General features: G+C 41.3%; 1 protein-coding gene across 1 annotated transcript in view; it reads left to right on the top strand.

Annotated features, from left to right (window-relative positions):
• LOC124713487 overlaps nucleotides 1-19,987 on the top strand; it is a 29,364-nt gene extending 9,377 nt beyond the window's left edge. The window contains exons 2-3 of the mRNA XM_047242951.1: nucleotides 15,859-15,954; nucleotides 19,095-19,987. Coding sequence (XP_047098907.1) covers nucleotides 15,859-15,954; nucleotides 19,095-19,162 — 164 coding nt within the window. The 3' untranslated portion in view covers nucleotides 19,163-19,987. The remainder of the gene's footprint in view (nucleotides 1-15,858; nucleotides 15,955-19,094) is intronic.
• The last annotated feature ends 324 nt before the right edge of the window (nucleotides 19,988-20,311 follow it).

Genomic DNA, 20,311 nt, shown 5'->3' with positions numbered 1-20,311 from the left:
ATGATTGTTTTTTTTTGACATCAAAGGGATTGTGCACATTGATTGGGTACCAGAGGGACAAACAGTGAATCAGCATTACTACATTAGCGTCCTGGCTACCCTACGTGAGCGACTACGGAGAAAACGGAACGATTTGTGGAGGAAAAAGTCATGGATCCTTCACCAAGACAATGCCCCAGCTCACAGTGCGTTGTCAGTGAAGACGTTTTTGGCAAAACACAACATTCCCATCTTAGATCATCCACCCTACTCACCTGATTTGGCCCCCTGTGACTTTTTTCTTTTCCCTAAAGTCAAGTCAGCTTTGAAAGGAACTAGATTTGAGGCTGTTGAAGCAGTAGAAGAAAAAGTGACGGAAGTAATGTATGGACTTACCGAAAATGATCTGCAGCATTGCTATGAACAGTGGAAAATTCGTATGGAGCGGTGTAGAGACCGAGGAGGAGAGTACATTGAAGGAGATAACATGAAATTGTAAATAAATGTTTTTTCCAGCATCAGTCCGGTTTTTTTCTAGCCGCACCTCGTACGCAGTGTAATCTCTGGAGGGCTGTTTCCTTCTTAGTCCTTCATTTTAACATATGCTAAATTCAATAACATCCAAGACTATGAAGGTAACATTTTTTTCCCAGCCTGCCTGAATTGATATGGACTATGCCAGGAGAAAAATGACCACTATGAAGAAAAGCTACTGCTCCTTCTCTTCTACAATGTAGCTGATGCTTTTACCCAAGACTTAAGGCAAAGCATTTAAATAATTTATGTAGATTTCGAAAATAACCAATTATTGATAACATAATGTAAATAGACAGACTGACTTCTGTCAGTTATCTATACTGGCAGAATCAAGATCTGTTTAACATAAACTTTAGAATTATGCAAATATTCTGATGAAATGTAGGCATGTCTGATGAGGAATGTCTTTACTTTATTTTTGATTATATAGAGATTTTCAATCTCTTGTCTGGGGTGTGCTAACAACCTGTCATAGATTTTTGGACCAGAACATAAAACTCCTTTGCGAATCCTCGGTGGTAATTCATGGTCTGTACAGAAATTATGTCCACTTTTAAGATTATAACAGTGAATTGTATATTTAATTTTAAATTCATTTTTGTTATTAACCACAGTTAAACATTTAGGGATTATATCATCGATATATAAGCAAGGGCGTACCCAGGATCTGAGCTGGGGGGGGGGGGGGGGGGGTGGCAAGTCATACTAGTCTCAGACAAGGACTCGAGACAACATACAGCACTTCTTATTAAATAAAACAGTAAACCAGTGAAAAACTGCTTTTAATAAACATTTTAAATACAAGAATGCACTTGTACAATCCGAGAAAACATGCAGCATTTCTTATTAAATAAAACAGTAAACTAGTGAAAAACTGCGAATATCTTCGGGGGAGGGGGAGGGGAGGCCAGTATTCCATATAATCACTTACCAAATTTAAAAATGTAAGTTGGTGTCATAATCTACTCATTAAAAGGTGTAATCTTATGTTAAAAGGTTGTACACAGTAAGACAGGTACTACATTTAGAAACTGTGTTTGTAACTCACCATGCACACATACTCTGTGACATGCAACAAACTTTACACACAGTTTCAAACCTCTATGAAACTTTTTCTCACTGAAACTCCCACAAAACAGTTTTTGAGATTCATATCATTTTACTTGAGTACTACATTACTACTAACTCTACTCACAAAACGTTTTGCAGACAGTATTCATGTATGCACGTGAACATTCCTGCAAAATTATGTCATTGTGTGACTCAAAATTCAGAAGATATGACAACATAAACGTCGAACTGCTTGAAAAACTAGCTTAAAAAAAAAAAAAAAAAAAAAAAAGGGGGGGGGGGCATAAATTACTCAGACTGCACTAATCCAGTGTTTTGATAATGAGAGCACTTGGTGACTTCCAATAAACTTTAAACATAATTTCAAATTGTTTCTAAATTTATTGTCACTTACATGCTTAATATCGAAAGTAATATGTAAAAAAGTAAATATATATTAAAAAGTATGTAGTAAAAATAGGTGAAGTAATAAAAAGTCTGAAGTTTTTTCATACATGATAGTTCAGTTCTTTAAAGAATCAGTAGATTTTTGGTGTGGACTAACTAATCTAGATGCTCAGTTTAGCATGTTTTGTCCCACTGACTTGAAGACCATAGTTGTGGCTTATTTTACATCCACCTAACAGTGTCTTATGGGATTGATTAATGGCCAGTGCAGTGAAGTGAACACAAAAAAAAATTGCAAAAGCGGTAGTGATGTTACACTACCGTGGAGTAGTCTACACACACTGAACTAACTTCAGTGTGTGTAAATGACTCTCCATCCTGGACAAGGTGCTATGTCCATACTGTCAGGAGTTTTTTTAACTGGTCACAGACCTGATACAAATCCATATGAACGTATTTTCTGTTTAAGGTGAGAATGTCTAACTGAATCAAAAGCTTTCTGAATGTCTATAAACACTGAATTAATCCTCTCTCCTCACTCCATGGCACTGGGGCTATTGTGTGATGAACATGAATTGAGTTTCATATGATTAATGTTTTTCGAATCCATGTGACAGCTTAAAGCCTCCATATGACACTGTCCCTTCCTTTCCACCTTCGTTTTTATAGATTAGGTTCCTGTTGATTTATTTCACGATTTTTCGCACTTTTTAGCACTTCATTTCACTGTGAGTCAACTACAACTATCAACGGTAAAATGTTACATGAAGGCTTAAGTGTTACTACAGAGACATATAATATAAAACTTCACAAAGTCTATATAAGATTAATAAGTGGACAAGAACAAAATAGGACCACATGGAGAACCTGTAAAAAATCTCAGTGGACAAAAACTGTTTCACACAACAATTAAAGATAGAAAAAGATAAAAGAAAGCTCTACGTAAGCTGCATGATAAGGCCACACCTGGACTGCAAGATGAAAAGCAGCAATCATAGACTACATGGTAACCAATGAAACTGAGAAGTTTGATGGAAAAAACCCGAGATTGCAACTAATACTATCTGCTAAGGTATCATAATATGTTATAACATGAACACCAACATTCATTTATTCATTCACACATTGTGCTCTGTAAATCCCTTCATGAAGGAGAGCCCTCAGGCCTGTGGAACGAGTCAAGTTATACAGTAATAGGCAGGGGCAGCCATTCCAGGTTACTTCTGCAAAATATTCTAACAACAAATAATGACTATTGCTAATCTACCAGTAACTGTGGGCATTACTTTATGTATGTTTATGTATACTAGAAGAAAAACAACTACTAAGCAGCTGCCGCTTATATTCAGTACTGAAAACAAAGCTTTTATGAAACTTTACAGCCTACCTTCTGCTATTTATAGCAAAATTTGCACCCTGATGATTGAATGACAACAAAAAGATAAGAGAGTCACATAGGTGAAATAAAGTTGGTAATGCAAACTCCTTGGTGACAGGAGTCTGGAAACAGATTGCATTAAATTCAAATTGTTGTCCACTACATTTGATTAGGCTAATTATTTCTAACAGAAGTTGAAACTACAGGGAGAAAAACAAACAATTAAAAGCTGTTCCATTAAATTTACTTAGAAAGACACTGTATACTTCACCAGTAGATATCAGTTTTATTTAATGAACTGTTTTCACTTTGTTGATGTATAGAAAAAAAATAGTATTAGCATAAAATTACATTAATGCCTAGTTTAGAACATTAAAGAGAGTTGTCGAAGAGAAAAGTTGCTGCTTTTCATCATGTACCAATAAAGTAATCTAGAAGCAATTCCCATAATTATCTATGTAAATAATTAGCACATAATAATTTGCTGTTTGTATACTTAACATAAATTACCTACAGTGACTGCATTTGCCTGTGTGACTTGATTTGTTCCACTTTGCTATAAAGGCTTTACTTCATGATGGGATTTACAGAACACAATATGAATGAATAAATGAGAATGGATATGGTATCTGATAAACACTGCATAACTGCAATCTCTGATACACCACATCCACGAGTGTGACATTGTTAGTTTAGCTTTGATATGTCAGAGTAGTTATATTCTATCCTTAAATTAAATTTGTTGTAGGCACAGATGTTTTTCTTTTGTGTGCGATCTTTCGTATTTCCAACTTACAGGAAGCAGCTCATCTATGTATGTGATTGTTGGCAGCTATTCAATGCATTGAGCATGGAAACAAATAACAACTTGTGTAACTTTTAGAGTGGTACCTCTGTTTTGTCATCATGTCCATTGCAACTCAGACACAATTGAAATTCTTGATGAAGGACATGTGACATAATTATGGCAACCTTTCTTGAAACACCACAATTCCAAATGATTGCTTGTGTCATTTCCTTTGATACACAAACTGACAAAATGGAAGTAAAAGTTAGATTACATAGTCAAGAGGGCAACCCGTGCTTTAGCAGAATATTATGGAAAGGTGCCTCTCTCAAAAACCAAAGAAATTCTAGTCATATGTAAAGGCCGTTGGTGGCTCCAAAGTGTGTCCACTCAGTCATGGATGACACAGGAACAGTAATAAAGTGTAACCAGATTTTTTATGACCCCAATTTTCAAATGTTCCCTTACAAAAGAAAATCCAGTATATTCCCCCAGTTTAATTCTCAAACTGCTGCAGAGATGAGTGATAGATTAGATTAGATTAGATTAATACTAGTTCCATGGATCATGAATACAATACGTCGTAATGATGTGGAACGAGTCGAAATTTCCAATACATGACATAATTAGGTTAATTTAACAACATACTTAAGTTAATATAACAACTTTATTTTTTTTTTGTGTTTTTTGTTTTTCTTTGTCTTTTTTATTTATTTTTTATTTTTTAAATATTTTTGGTTTTTTTCTTTTTTTTCTTAATTTATATCTAAAAATTCCTCTATGGAGTAGAAGGAGTTGTCATTCAGAAATTCTTTTAATTTCTTCTTAAATACTTGTTGGTTATCTGTCAGACTTTTGATACTATTTGGTAAGTGACCAAAGACTTTAGTGCCAGTATAATTCACCCCTTTCTGTGCCAAAGTTAGATTTAATCTTGAATAGTGAAGATCGTCCTTTCTCCATTGTAGTTATGCACACTGCTATTACTTTTGAATTGGGTTTGGTTGTTAATAACAAATTTCATAAGAGAGTATATATACTGAGAAGCTACTGTGAATATCCCTAGATCCTTAAATAAATGTCTGCAGGATGATCTTGGGTGGACTCCAGCTATTATTCTGATTACACGCTTTTGTGCAATAAATACTTTATTCCTCAGTGATGAATTACCCCAAAATATGATGCCATATGAAAGCAATGAGTGAAAATAGGCGTAGTAAGCTAATTTACTAAGATGTTTATCACCAAAATTTGCAATGACCCTTATTGCATAAGTAGCTGAACTCAAACATTTCAGCAGATCATCAATGTGTTTCTTCCAATTTAATCTCTCATCAGTGGACATACCTAAAAATTTGGAATATTCTACCTTAGCTATATGCTTCTGATTAAGGTCTATATTTATTAATGGCGTCATACCATTCACTGTACGGAACTGTATGTACTGTGTCTTATCAAAATTCAGTGAGAGTCCGTTTACAAGGAACCACTTAGTAATTTTCTGAAAGACAGTATTGACAATTTCCTCAGTTAATTCTTGTTTCTCAGGTGTGATTACTATACTTGTATCATCAGCGAAGAGAACTAACTTTGCCTCTTCATGAATATAGAATGGCAAGTCATTAATATATAATAATAACAACAAAGGACCCAAGACTGACCCTTGTGGAACCCCATTCTTGATAGTTCCCCAGTTTGAGGAATGTGCTGACAGTAGGGCAGACAGAATGTGCAGACAGTAGTGTCAGTGTCACTGAGAAACAGCTCAAATCACTAAAACTGAACAAAGCTCCAGGTCTTGATGGCTGAGTTAGCCCATTTTTTTTTATATGGTAGGTCAGAGAGAGAGAGGGGGGGGGGGGGGCAGGGGAGGGAGGGGGGGTGTATGCAGTAGTTGGGAGAAAGCACGTCACTTCCATCTACAAGGAGGTTAGCAGAAGTAATCAGCAAAACTACCTTCCAGTATTTACAGAATATTCCATTGGTACTTGGAAAAGCATATACATTTTAAAAACATAAAAATAATACTTATTTTACAGTTCGTTGTGAAACTGCTTTCAGCTCTCTAGGCCTAGAAAGCTACTTTACAACCAGATATAAAGTAAATATTATTATGGACCATCAATACTGTGTATTTCAGTTTTTAACTGTCAAGTATACTCAGTGTCATTCTGGTCTCAAAAAATATTTCAAACAGAATTAATGCCTCCATGCTGAACAGCGTTGTCATGCGAAACTGTGCTTCTGCTTTTTTCACGTGACATTCTGAAAGCCATGAGACAAGACAGTCAGGAAGCTACAGCATTTCTTTACTTCCAAAAGCACTTGAATCAGTACCACCAGCATAGGGCTATAGAGAGAGAGATGCAGAATGCAGTGTATTTGGCTGTCAAGAGAGCAGTGAGTGATACCTTCAGTGACTACCATAGTAAAATATTGTCAAATGATGTTTCACAAAACCCAAAGAAATTCTGATCATATGTAAAAGCTGTTTGTGGCACCAAAGTTAGTATCCAGTCCCTAGGGAATGAGACAGGAACTGAAATTGAGGGTAGCAAAGCAAAAGCTGAAATGCTTAACTCCATTTTCAAATTTTCTTTCACAAAGGAAAACACAGAAGAATTGCCCCAATTTAACCCTCGTACCACTGGAAAGATGAATGAAATAAGTATTAGTGTCAGTATGGTTGAGAAACAGCTGAAATAATTAAAAAGGGCCAATGGAATCCCTGTCAGATTCTGTACTGAATTTGTGGCCGAGTTAGCCCCTTTTCTAACTATAATGTAACACAGATCCCTTGAATAATGAACCACACCCACTTCGTGGAAAAAAGGCACAGGTAATACCTGTCTGGGAGAAGGGTAATAGAAGTGATCCACAGAACTATTGTCCCACATCCTTGATATCGATTTGTTGTAGAATCTTAGAAAATATTCTGAGTTCAAACATAAGGAAGATTCTTGAACAGAATGACATTCTCAGTGTCAAACAGTGTGGATTCTAAAAACATCAATCATGTAAAACCCAACATGCAGTTTTCTCACAGGACACACTGAAAGCTTTGGATTGAAGCAGTCAGGTCGATGCAGTACTTCTTGATTTTCAAAAAGCATTTAACTCCATACCACACCTTTGCTTATTGTCAAAAGTGTGATCATAAGGGGGTGTCAAGTAAAATTTGTGACTGCATTGAGGACGTTTGCAGAGAGGACACAGTATGTTATCTTGGAAGGAGATTCGTTGGCAGATATAGAAGTAACTTCCGGTGTCCCCAAGGAAGTGTGTTGGAATCCTTACTGTTCATGTTGTATTTTAGTGACCTTACAGACAATATTGATAGTAACAGGCTTTTTGCAGATGTAATGAAGTCCTGTCTGAAAGAAACAGCATAAATATTCAGTCAGATCTTGATAAGATTTCAAACTGGTGCAAACATTGGCAACTTGCTTTAAATGTTCAGAAGTATAAAATTGTGCACTTTGCAAAATTAAAAAAAACATAGTATCATATGACTATAATATCAGTCAGTCACTGTTGAAATTGGCAAACTCATACAAATACCTGAGTGTAACACTTTGTAGGGATATGAAATGAAATGGTCATATAGGCTCGGTTGGTTGGTTGGTTTAAAGGCGGGAGAAGGGACCAAACTACAAGGTCATTTGTCCCTTGTTCCTAATAAAACAATGCCTCAAGTGTGAGAATAAAACAGACGAAACATATAACACAAAACGGAAAGAAAGGAAAAGCCACAAGAATGAAGGGAAGTCAACAAACACTAAAAGTAACAAAAGAGGACAAGAAGACAACAGAGATACACTAGAAACAGAAGAGAGTAAAACATGAAAGCAGATTACAGTGGCTGGCCAACCGTGAGAATAAAAAGGGAAAGCCAGGCACTCTGCAACACATTAAAATCTCCACCCTAAAAGCACTAGGGTGGAGAACACAGAGGGACAAAGGAGATGCTCTAAAACCTACATAGAAGTATAAAACCCACTCTTACGGATAAAACATAAAACTAAAGTTACTGTGGAAGCATTATCGCCCAACATTGAAGACATGGTGCTGGGAAAGTTAAAAGTCTGCCGCAGAGCGGCTAAAAGTGGGCAGTCCAGCAAGAGATGGATGACTCATTTGGGAACCACAGCGACACTGAGGTGGGTCCTCGAGATGGAGTATGTGAACATGCGTTAGCCACGTATGGCCAATGCGGAGCCAGCAGAGGACTGATTCCCTGTGAGAGGCCTGCATGTAAGACTTCCTCACATTCATAGTCTCCTTAATGACATGCAGTTTGTTGTGCGTGCTTATACCATTCCGTATCCCAAAGCCGGAAAACACTGTGATGTAAGACAGAACGCAGGTCAGCTTCGGAGATGCCTACCTCCATAAGCAGTTTCCATGTTGCCTGTTTGGCCACCCTGTCAGCAAGTTCGTTGCCGGGGATTCTGATGTGTCCTGGGGTCCACACACGTGCGCGCCCACACACACACACACACACACACACACACACACACACACACACACACACACACACACACACACACACTCCTGAATGGGCGCTACCAGAGGTTGGTAAGGGTAGCACTGGTCGATAGCTTGTAGGCTGCTCAGTGAGTCAATACACAGGAGAAATGACCCGCCAAGGCACGAGCGGATGTACTCAAGAGCACAAGATATGGCCGCCGGCTCTGCAGTGAAAACACTGCAGTCAACTGGCAAGGAGTGCTGCTCAGTATGTCCTCCATGAACATATGCGACGCCTATGTGACCATCAGCCATTGAGCCATCGGTGTAAACCACTTAAGAGCCCAGGAACATGTCAAGAATCGAGAGGAAGTGCCAGCGGAGAGAGCGGCGGGGTTAACGGAGTCCTTAGGGCCATGCAAAAGGTCCAGACGAAGCTGCGGCTGAGGCGTACACCATGGAGGCGTAATGGAACGGACCGCAAGAAGAGGTGGTAGAGGGAAGGACTCCAGTTCAGAGAGAAGGGATCGCACACGAACTGCATTCATTAGCCCCGATCTGGGCTGCCGATGTGGGAGATGGACTGCCGCGAGCGGGAAAAGGAGATGGTAATGCGGATGCTCAGGGGAACTAAAGTTGTGTACTGCGTAACTGGCAAGCAGTTGCGCCCGCTTGATCTGAAGTGGAGGGACTCCAGCCCCCACCAGTACGCTGGTCGCTGGACTCATCCTAAAAGCCCCTGTCGCTAATCGAACCCCACAGTGGTGCTAAGGGTCGAGTAAATGCAATGCTGAAGGCACTGCCGAACCATAAACCACACTCCCATAGTCAGTCCGGGACTGGACAAGGGCTCTGTAGAGCTACAGCAGCTTACAGCGATCTGCACCCGAATTGGTGTTGCTCAGGCAATGGAGGGCATTGAGGTGCTCCCAGCGCTTGTGCTTAAGATGACGAAGATGAGGGAGCCAAGTCAATTGAGCGTTGAAGAGCAATTCTAGGAATTGATATGTCTCCACTACAGTGAGTGGATCCTCGTTAAGGTAAAGTGCAGGTTCCAGAGGAATGGTACGACGCCGATAGTAGCGCATGACACACGACTTTGCGGCTGAAAACTGGAAGCCGTAGGCTTGAGCCCATGACTGCGCCTTGTTGATGGCTCCCTGGAGGTGCTGCTCAGCAACAACAGTACTGGAGCAACAGTACAAAATGCAGAAGTCATCTGCATACAGAGAAGGTGAGACAGAGGGCCTGTCAGCTGCTGCTAGACCGTTAGTGGCCACTAAAATTAGAGAGACACAATACAGAGCCCTGCAGGACTCCATTCTCCTGGATATGGATGGAACTATGGGAGTCACCAACTTGGACATGGAAAGTAAGGAGCGACAGGGAGTTTTGGATAAAAATCAGGAGTGGTCCCCGGAGACACAACTCGTACAATGTGGCAAGGATATGATGTTGCCAAGTCGTGTGGTATGCTTTACGTAAGTGAAAAAAAGACGGCAATCAGGTGTTGCCGCCTGGAAAAGGCTGTTCGGATGGCAGACTCGGTGGACACAAGATTATCAGTGGTAGAGCGACCCTGGCAGAAGCCACCCTGACATGGAGCCAGCAAGCCACGAGACTCCAGGACCCAACCCAACCACTGACATACCATACATTCCAGCAGCTTACAAAGAACATTGGTGAGGCTGATGGGCTGATAGCTATCTACATCAAGCAGGTTTTTACCGTGTTTGAGCACCGGAGTGATCATGCTCTCCCGTAATTGCGATGGAAAGATGCCATCACACCAGATTAGAATTGTATTAAAACCTTCAGCTGCTAATGGGCCTTAATATATATATCAATGTGGACAGGTGAAAATGTGTGTCCCAACCGGAACTCAAACCCGGGATCTCCTGCTTACATGGCAGACTCTCTATCCATCTGAGCCACCGAAGGCACAGAGGGTAGCGCCACTGCAGGGACTATCTCACGCACGCCTCTCGCGAGACCCATATTCTCACCTTGTATGTCCACACACTACATTCGTAGTGTCTCACCCCAACACACCCATTACTCATGGAAGACATTCTTACCAAGTCCCAGAAGAGTTCGGGGAATATGTGTGCATCTGCACAGAAGAAGGAGGTCATGGCCGGCGTTGTCAGAACTGTATACTTATATGGATATAGTGTCTGTTCTTTTGGACATATCCGAAAGAACAGACACCTTATCCATACAAGATCCGGTTGAAGATGACAAGACGATGTTGCTTGTAGTCAGATGAGAGATGTTTAATCATCTGGCTTGGATGCGATCAGGCTGTGTCGGGGCAATGTGCAAGGGCACTGAGGAGCTCCCACTCTGTAAATGGGGCATTATAGGATTCACTGCAGCCTGTTGTGAATGAGAAGATGTTCTCTTCCAGCTGCCGTTTGAGTGTGTGAAAGGCTGGGGGGTCATTCTCCGATGAAAAGGCTCGAGCAAAGTGCTCTGCAATCACATTTGTGTTGGTACATAACTCGCCACATATGGTAACACCGGGCTGCTGGGGCCTGGTACCCGAAAAGATGTTTGATCTTTGCCCAGACTTGGGAAGGTGACGTGTGGCACCCAGTGGTGGAGACGTATCTCTCCCAACACTCCTTCCGCCATTGTTTGATAAGGTAGTGAATGTGGGCATGGAGCCATTTAAAGGCTATGAGGTGCTCCAGGGAAGGGTGTCGTCGTAGAGCTTGCCGACGCTCCTTAATTGCTTCAGCGACTTCCAGCGACCACCAAGGGACTGCCTTACACCTTGGGCACCCTAAAGAGCGAGGGATTGCGTTTTCTGCCGCAGAAACAATTGTGCTAGTCACCTGATCAACTATCACATCGATGTTACCGTGTGGCTGAGATTCAGCAGTGACAGCAGAGGTGAAAGTTCCCCAGCCCACCTTGTTCAAAGCCCATCTGGGCAGGCATCCATGTGCCTGACGCTGGGGCAGTGATAGGAAGATGGGGAAGTGGTCACTATCACACAGGTCATCATGTGCTCTCCACTGGATAGATGGGAGAAGTGCTGGGCTGCGAATTGATAAATCAGTGGCCGAGTAACTACCATGAGCCACACTGAAATGTGTGGCGGCCCCCAGTATTTAAGAGGCAGAGGTCGAATTGCGACAGTAAAGTTTCGACAACTCTGCCTCGGCCAGTAAGCATGGTACCACCCCACAAGGGGTTATGGGCATTAAAATCTCCCAGAAGTAGGAAAGGTTTAGGGAGTTGATCAATCAGTGCAGCTAATACATTCAAGGGTACTGCACCATCTGGAGGAAGATACACATTGCAGACAGTTATTTCCTGTGTCGTCCTTATTCTAACAGCCACAACTTCAAAAGGGGTTTGAAGGGGCACATGTTCACTACAGACCGAGTTTAGGATATAAACACAAACTCCACTTGACACTCGATTATAGTCGCTACGGTTCCTGTAATATCCTTTATAGCCGCGGAGGGCAGGGGTCTGCATTGCTGGGAGCCAGGTTTCCTGGAGGGCAATGCAGATAGCAGGTGTAAAGCATAACAGTTGCCGTAGATCAGCCAGATGGTGGAAAAAACACCATAGTTCTACTGGAGGATGACATTGTGTGACTAGGAAGGCACCGAACATTCAATGAGGCAGTTTACGCCTCAGTCACCTGCCGCCACCAATTTATTGCCTGAGCAGTCTATATCCATTGTGTCTTAGGGTCTGGCGAGATCTAGGTCATCAGCGGATGCCAAAATCTCCACCCCATCCTCAGCCGCAGAGCTTGTAGGTAGCAGTGGTTTGGTGCCACCACAATTTCCCTGGTCTTCGGGGTTTTCTTTTTGGATTTTTCTCGCTGCTCCTTGGGTTTCCATGGCTGGGAAGACTTCACTGGCTCAGTCTCCAGGACTGAAAATGAGTGTGAAGCCCTATGACCAGCTGCTTTTGGGCTCTTCAGCCAATGATGGGTGTTGTCTTTCCCACTAGCAGAAACCTGGGACCCCTTTCTAGTGAGAAAAGCCAAAGAAGACTTACGCTTCTCCAGCTTAGAAGTGGGGACAGACGTCCCCGATGGTTGGGGGGGAGGGGGGGGGGGTGTTGCTCCCAAAGTAGGTGGTGCGGGAGCAACAGGGAGGGAAATGCTCCCCATCATCAAGGGGGCAGGTGTAGTCTTCCGGCTCTGAGAGGTGACCTGGGTTGGTGGAGCTGATGGCACCAGAACTGTTGTAGCGGTGGCGTAAGATGATGTCATACGCACAGGATGCAGGCGTTCAAATTTTCTCTTAGCCTCAGTGTAGGTCAGTCTGTCCAGGGTCTTGTACTCCATGATTTTCCTTTCTTTCTGGAGAATCCTGCAGTCAGGCAAGCAAGGCGAATGGCGCTCTCCGTAGTTGACACAGATGGGAGGAGGGGCACATGGAGTATTGGGATGTGATGTACGCCCGCAATCTCGGCATGTGGCGTTGGAAGTACAGCAGGAAGACATATGGCCGAACTTCCAGCACTTAAAGCGTTGCATCGGGGGAGGGATATAGGGCTTTACATCACAACGGTAGACCATCACCTTGACCTTCTCAGGCAATGTATCACCCTCAATGGCCAAGATGAAGGCACCAGTGGCAACCTAATTATCCTTCAGACCCCGGTGGACACGCCAGACGAAATGTACACCTCGCTGCTCTAAATTGGAGTGCAGCTCATTGTCAGACTGCAAAAGAAGTTCCCTGTGAAATATGATACCCTGAACCATATTTAAGCTCTTGTGGGGCATGATGGTTACAGAAACATCCCCCAGTTTGTCACATGCGAGTAACTCCCATGACTGGGCAGAGGATGCTGTTTTGATCAGGACTGAGCCAGACCTCATTATGGACAATCCCTCCACCTCCCCAAAGTTGTTCTCTAAATGCTCAACAAAAAAACTGAGGCTTCATCATCATGAAAGATTCCCCATCAGCTCTCGAACATACAAGGGTTGAATTAGATCTGCAGCCATCCTTAGCCTAACGTTCCTCCCATGGTGTAGCCAGGGAGGGGAACGATTTGGGGTCGTACTTCTGTGTGTTGAATTGAGCTCGTGGTCGCTTAGAGACTGCTGGTGTTTCACCACCAGCAAGAGATGATGGACTACGCTTCATCACGTGTCATCTGCCCTGATGCCACCCACTCCGATCAGGGGCCCTCCCCACAGGCGCCACCCAGCCGCAGCAAAGGCCACCTGGTAGGATGGCCATTGCCAGGAGTCCCGATACCCCAGGGGGATGGGCATCTACTCCTTGGCATACGTGGGGAGTTAACGGCGCAGGCATCAGCAGAGTGATCCCTGTGTGGTCAGGGGGCTACAACCAACAGGGTATATGGCGGTCCCACCACAACAGACTGGCTACTGTGCCAGATATCAGGTGCAAAGAAGTCCATGGTCATCGTCGACATAGAAATCGACACTGCATAGTGCATGGTGGAAAACGCACCCAAGAAGGTGTCCTTGCCCAAGAGATGGAGAGTGGGCAGGACTGCTATGCGACAACAAGGAAGTGGGCTAAAGATCTCAATGCATGCTCTTCGGGAAAATGTTGAAGAATAGAGGTCAAACCCTACAGGGGACCATCACATAAAGGCCGAAACGTGTGAAACTCCTTTTAGTCGCCTCATATGACAGGCAGGAATACCTCGGGCCTATTCTAACCCCTGGATCCGCAGGAGGGATATAAGCTCAGTCGTGGGTAAAGCAGATGGGAGACTTCGGTTTATTGATGAAATACTGGGGAAGTGCAATCAGTCTACAAAGGAGATTGCCTACAAATCAGTTGTGCACCTGGTTCTAGAATATTGCTCAAGTATGTGACCCATACCAAATAGGGCTAACGGGTATCAAATGTAAGCAGAGAGGGGCAGCACACAAATGGTCAGAGGTTTATTTGTTCTGTGGGAGAGTGTCACAGAGATACTGAAGAAACCGAACTGGAAGGCTCTCGAAGATAAACATACACTATCCTGGGATATTCCATTAACAAAGTTGCAAGAACTAGCTTTAAATGATGACTCTAAGAATACACTACAGTCCCCTATTTCTAGCTCACATAGGAATCATGAGGATAAGATTAGTATAATTATCTCTCTCTCTCTCTCTCTCTCTCTCTCTCTCTCACACACACACACACACACACACACACAGACAGAGAGAGAGAGAGAGAGAGAGAGAGAGAGGAGGAGGAGGAGGGGGGGGGGGGGGGGTATTCCAACAATCATTCTTCCCGCAATCCATACAGAATGGGACGGGAAGAATCCCAAATAACTGGTACAGTGGGTCCTCTTTAAAGGATATATAGAGTATAGATGAAATATTACATATTATAGCTACAAAAGAAAAAAGAATTTGGCTTTCAAATATGTGCTTGGTAGTTGTTATTTTCCATGTTTCAATTTATGCCCATTTTTTTGGATTATTTATTTCCTGGCACAGCTTTCTTTTGCCTCCTCACCTGTTAACATTATGCATTATCATTCTGTCCTTGTCCTATGAATAGTGTCTTTTCTATTTTGAAATTTTCTTTTTGTAACTCTTGCCTCACCTTATCTTTTCTGGCGGTCAAATGCTTGTGAAATGATTGTTTAAATGCAAGGAATAAAATAGATTAGAGAAACTTTTGACACTCCTTTGAATGATACTCTATATCATGTACAGCAAACAAGGTGCCAATTGAGAATTTAAAATTTAGTGTTTAATGTAGAATCTTATAATTTTAAAGAGGATGCTTGTGTGTTGGTTAGCAGAGGGTGTGCAGTCTCTTTTGGTACACTTTATTTCAAGCATCATTCAAAGGCCTGTCAAATGTTGCTCTAATCTGTTATATTTCTTGCTTTTATTTTAACACATCTTTAACCCATTGACTGCCAGTAGATTGTTATTTGTAGTATCCCGGAATTTGAATGCTGCTCGTTAGTGAATTTCCACATCTGTTGCTGCACTTGGCATCTCTCTTGATCCTGGGGAGGGGGAGGGGTGGGGGGGGGGGGGGGGAGAGAGAGAGAGAGAGAGAGAGAGAGAGAGAGAGAGAGAGAGAGAGAGAGAGAGGGGGGGGGGGGAGGGGGTATACCAACAATCATTCTTCCCGCAATCCATTGCACTTGTATTTCAGTGGCTGGTAAGGAGACATGCTGTAGTTGCATAAAGTGTTTCTAATGATCCTTTGTATGCATAATTATTATTGGTGTGCTGTATTTCGAATGTGTAATATATTTTCATTTCTGTTATCAGAAAGTGTTCCATCAAACCAGGTAAATGATGGTATTTGTGACTGCTGTGATGGGTCAGATGAATGGGCACAAATCTTTTTTCCATACAGGATAAGTGGTAAGTAAAATGTATCTTACATAAAGGAGAAAATTTGAGCTATGCCTAATGTAAATTATAGAAGTAGCAATATGGTACTGCGATAACATGGTGTCTCATGCCTATTTAATGTTACACAATTGAACTTTTCATATAAGAGCATGACTGACACCTTGCTACTAAATGCAGCAATTAGAGTATTCATTATTAATTACTCCTCTGCTTCAGTACCTTGCTTGGTATCTGGATGGAAGCTGTGGGCAACTGCGATTTTTGTGTGATATTGTCAAGTTTTGTAGTTTCACACATACTATCTGAAAAGAGAAGTTCTGTAAGTAATGCTATCAACATCAAAAATGCTGATGTCCTTTATTGTACTAGGAACATATACCTCTGACTTGCATACAGAATGAAATTTAGGTTCCAGCTCAGCCTCTTAAACAAGATAACTGCCAGTTTTTCTATATTTCTTTAAATGATATAACACTAGCTAGAGCGAACTTGGTGTCTCCAGTGCAAGTATGTATGAAACTCGATGTACCTTTATTGTAGAGGAAGAGAAACAGGCATCAGTTTGTTGGGCATCAGTTCTGTAGAAACCTAGAAATGAGTCTAGGACACACAGGGTGTCTGATGAAGGAGTCCCTGATTTCAAATTTAAATATTTCAAAAAGATGTGTTTATTTTGAAAGCTGTAAGAATTTTATACAGAAGTTTCAGCTGCTACCAGATAGTGCTGTACACTGTGCAACTCGTAGGATATCAGCATGATAATTACTCATCCTCTGCAAGCAGTCTTTGCAGTCACATCACAGTCTCTTATAAAGGTCCATCACTAGCAATATAGAGGTGGCACAAATGAACAATGAAGTTTGTCATCACATAGCACACAGATTGCTGATTCAAGATTGCCCAGTGTGGTGGGATGGTTCTGGTACAGAGTATCTTTCAGTGTGCCACACAAGAAGTAGTCTCAAGGAGTCATATTGCGCGAATATAGAGGCCATCCCTGCACAAGTAAATTTGCAATAATCCAGTACAGTGACTCTATTCTCAGAGTATTCATTTAGAAAGTGAAACACCTATTTTGTGCGATGTGGTGTGACTCCACTTGTGTGAACCATACAGTGCCTGGTCAGTCGTGCAACACTAGCTGTGTGGCCTCAAATGCACAACAATATTGTGGGATCCCCAAAAAAACTCAAAAGGAGCTTTTGAAACAAAAGCAGGGGAATGCTGATGAGGAGTGTGCTTGTTACATGACAACACCCCTCCTCACACAGCCTTAGCTACTAAGGCACCCTTGGACTCATTGATTGGGCTGTGTTGACCCCTCACACCCATCGTATTCCCCTGACATGGCTTCTTCAGGTTATCAACTTTCCATCTCCATGAATACACACAAGTGGAATTAAATTTTCAACTGATGAGCGGTGCAGAAAGAGTTCCTGAAGTAGTGGAAGAAGCTGGTGGGAGAGTTCTTCAAGGAGGGCATAAAGAAGCTTGTGCTATGGCTCACCACGTGCATTGAATGGGATGGCAATTATGTGGATCAATAGTCAACAAATATATCAAAAATACATTGCCTCTTTTTTTTTCAGATATACTTTTTCTAAAAAAAATATAAAATTTAGTACACTTACTTATGAAAATAACTTGTAGTATGTACACAATTGACTACTGGGGCAGCCAACTTTTTTCTTCCTTAAAGGAATCAAAAATCTTTCCATTTGATGGAGAAATTGTGTTTCTGTTGACGGAACTATACAGAAAAATAATGCATTCCATTTTAATTGGTATATACCACCAATAAAGCTGTGTTAAAATATTCCAGTTTATATTTGAGTGACCCTCATAATAAAAGAAACATGCTGAATATCAGACAGTTAATGATTCAATCAGAATGTTTTTGGTAGATTTACAAAAGAAATCTGGTGGCAAGCACAACATATGAATGGTAATGAATGTTTAAGATTATTCTGTAGCTTTCGTGAGCTCTGTATAGGTAGTTGTTTCTTTCAGCATAAAATGATACATAAAAATACCTCTTTCACCTTCCTCTCAAGTGTCACCACCTTATCGCAGGCATATTTAGAGCCAAGCAGGAGGGTTTGCATGCCTCAGTGATGCTGAGGGCTATGCTGGCGGTAGTGTAGCTACTGGCAGAGTACCCAAGCTGGTCAGATCTCAGTGGAGGGGCCTGACAAAGAGAGTCCCACAACTGAGGAAAGGGAGGGCCATGTTTTCCCTGGGAGCTCCATCCTTAATCATTGGGTACGGTGGCCCAGTCCCAAGCCAGCAGACATCTTCTACAACGTCGTCGAGCGTGCTCCCAAGTATCATTGATGTACAGATCATTATGCATTTCACAGCCTTACCGTTTACAGGTGGGGTCACACATGATTGGCTTCAAATTGTTCTTGTGTGACATTGGTCTTATAGGTATTGCAGCTCCACAGTAACATTAAGGAGGCAGCTGAGATTAAGCTTGGTGGAAATTTAACCAACAAAGACATAGGCAAAACTTTGCAGACCCGCTTTGAAATAATTGATACAGCAACCCATGTGTACATGTGTACACAAGCACAAGCAACAGATTTTCAGCCGGGATATGAAAGGCAAAATGTTTAACCTGCTCTTCATCTGCAGACAGTGCATAAAATGCTAATCATATTGCTTGAGGTAACTGGCAGTAGGACAGAGCATCAATTGCTACAACACCTTTCACATTAGCCCTTGTTGCAATATGAAACTGAATCAACACATGATAGATTTGCTAGCCAGTACTTACCTTCAAGAGACAAATTTTTCATACTGTGACAACCATATCAAAGTATACGAAACTATCATAGTTTTTGGAATTATTAGTACCTTCCTCAGGAAGGAAGGAGAATGGGTTAGGTATGGTTAGGTATGGCTGTTGAAAACCGGCCTCTTTATTTGCAAATGGGACTAACTTATATTGTTCTGATCCTGCAGGCATTATGTGAACAGTAGAAGGTAGGTAGTAGTTTCTTTTATAAAATCAAGTTTACTGACTGTGAATTTAAGAATAAATTTATGTTGTTCATCTATAATTTTACCTGTCAATTATTTTTTGTTGAAACTGTCTTTCTGTGTTGCATAACATTGATTTTTCTACGTTCTTTTTTTCTGTGCAGAGGAACTCCAGATGAAGCTTGGAAGATACCACTCTCCATGTCCAAATCTTTGCCCAGATGATGTGTGATGAATTTATGTTTACTTAAATGTTGTTCCTGCCTCTGTGTGTACTTAAAACAGTTTTTAAGAACCTGATCTCAGACATTAGAGACCGAATATGTGCCTTAATTTCACAAAACTGAAAAAATTGGTTATCAGCATTTCAGCAGCTATTTTTTTTTAAAAAGGAGATGATGTTTTAGAAAATATGCATACAACATTCCTGGAAGGAATTTATACTCTATGGGCACAGTAGGGAAGAAGACCCAGATACATAACAGACATACTGTGTAATATAGCAAACAAATATTAAGTTGCTTTAAATATGCACTGGCAATTTTTCAAAAATGTCAGTTTTTTAATGCTAAAATTCATACTTAAAGAGAAAGAAATGAACAAAAATTGCATAACAGAAACCACATTCCGTTTCATTTGAACCATCTAAATACCTAGAATAGTGCTGTTTTTAAAAGTTCATTTTGATATTCTTTACTGTAGAAGTTAATATGTGCATTCTGTATCTCCCACACCCCATCCCTCTTCTCATAAATTTTCTCAATTTAGCCACTTTATATGTCATATCAGTAGACTTCCAGTTTACATAGTATTTATAAAGCCTGAAAAACATATATTACCTTTGTGTAACTAGAATGCAGATCGATACCGTCCAACGCGTAGGGTGCCACAATCGTAAAGGCACTTTTTATTTTGCGAGAACTTCAGTGTTAGGTTTTCTTAAAATAAAGACCCTTCGGTAGTATTATTACAGCTTAAAGCAAAAACAATTGTAATACTGCAAGGGACTCTGTCACATATTTGTAATGTGTATCTGTAAAATAAAATTATTCTTGAATACTTTGATCATACTTATAAGGAAATTTCTACATCATATTAATGTTATTGTTAAACACACGCCTAACAAAAGTTGCAACAGTTTTGTAATGCTTTCTCATAAAGTGAGGCCTCGTAAACTGAAGAACTACTCATCCAGCAATTTTGTAATAGTCTGTTTTAAATACTGTGGCAGAACACATACATGAAAGACTGATGTAGCTGGCAAGCTTTTAGAGCCAGTGGCTCCTTCTTCAGGCAGAAGGCTTGAAGGGTAAGGAGGAGGGGTGAAGGAAAAGGGCTGGAGAGGTCAAGGAAAATGAGTAGATTTTGGGACTGTCGCCCA

Source organism: Schistocerca piceifrons, chromosome 1, assembly GCF_021461385.2.
Source record: "Schistocerca piceifrons isolate TAMUIC-IGC-003096 chromosome 1, iqSchPice1.1, whole genome shotgun sequence".
Classification (NCBI taxonomy): domain Eukaryota; kingdom Metazoa; phylum Arthropoda; class Insecta; order Orthoptera; family Acrididae; genus Schistocerca; species Schistocerca piceifrons.
This window is presented reverse-complemented; position numbering and strand designations above follow the sequence as displayed.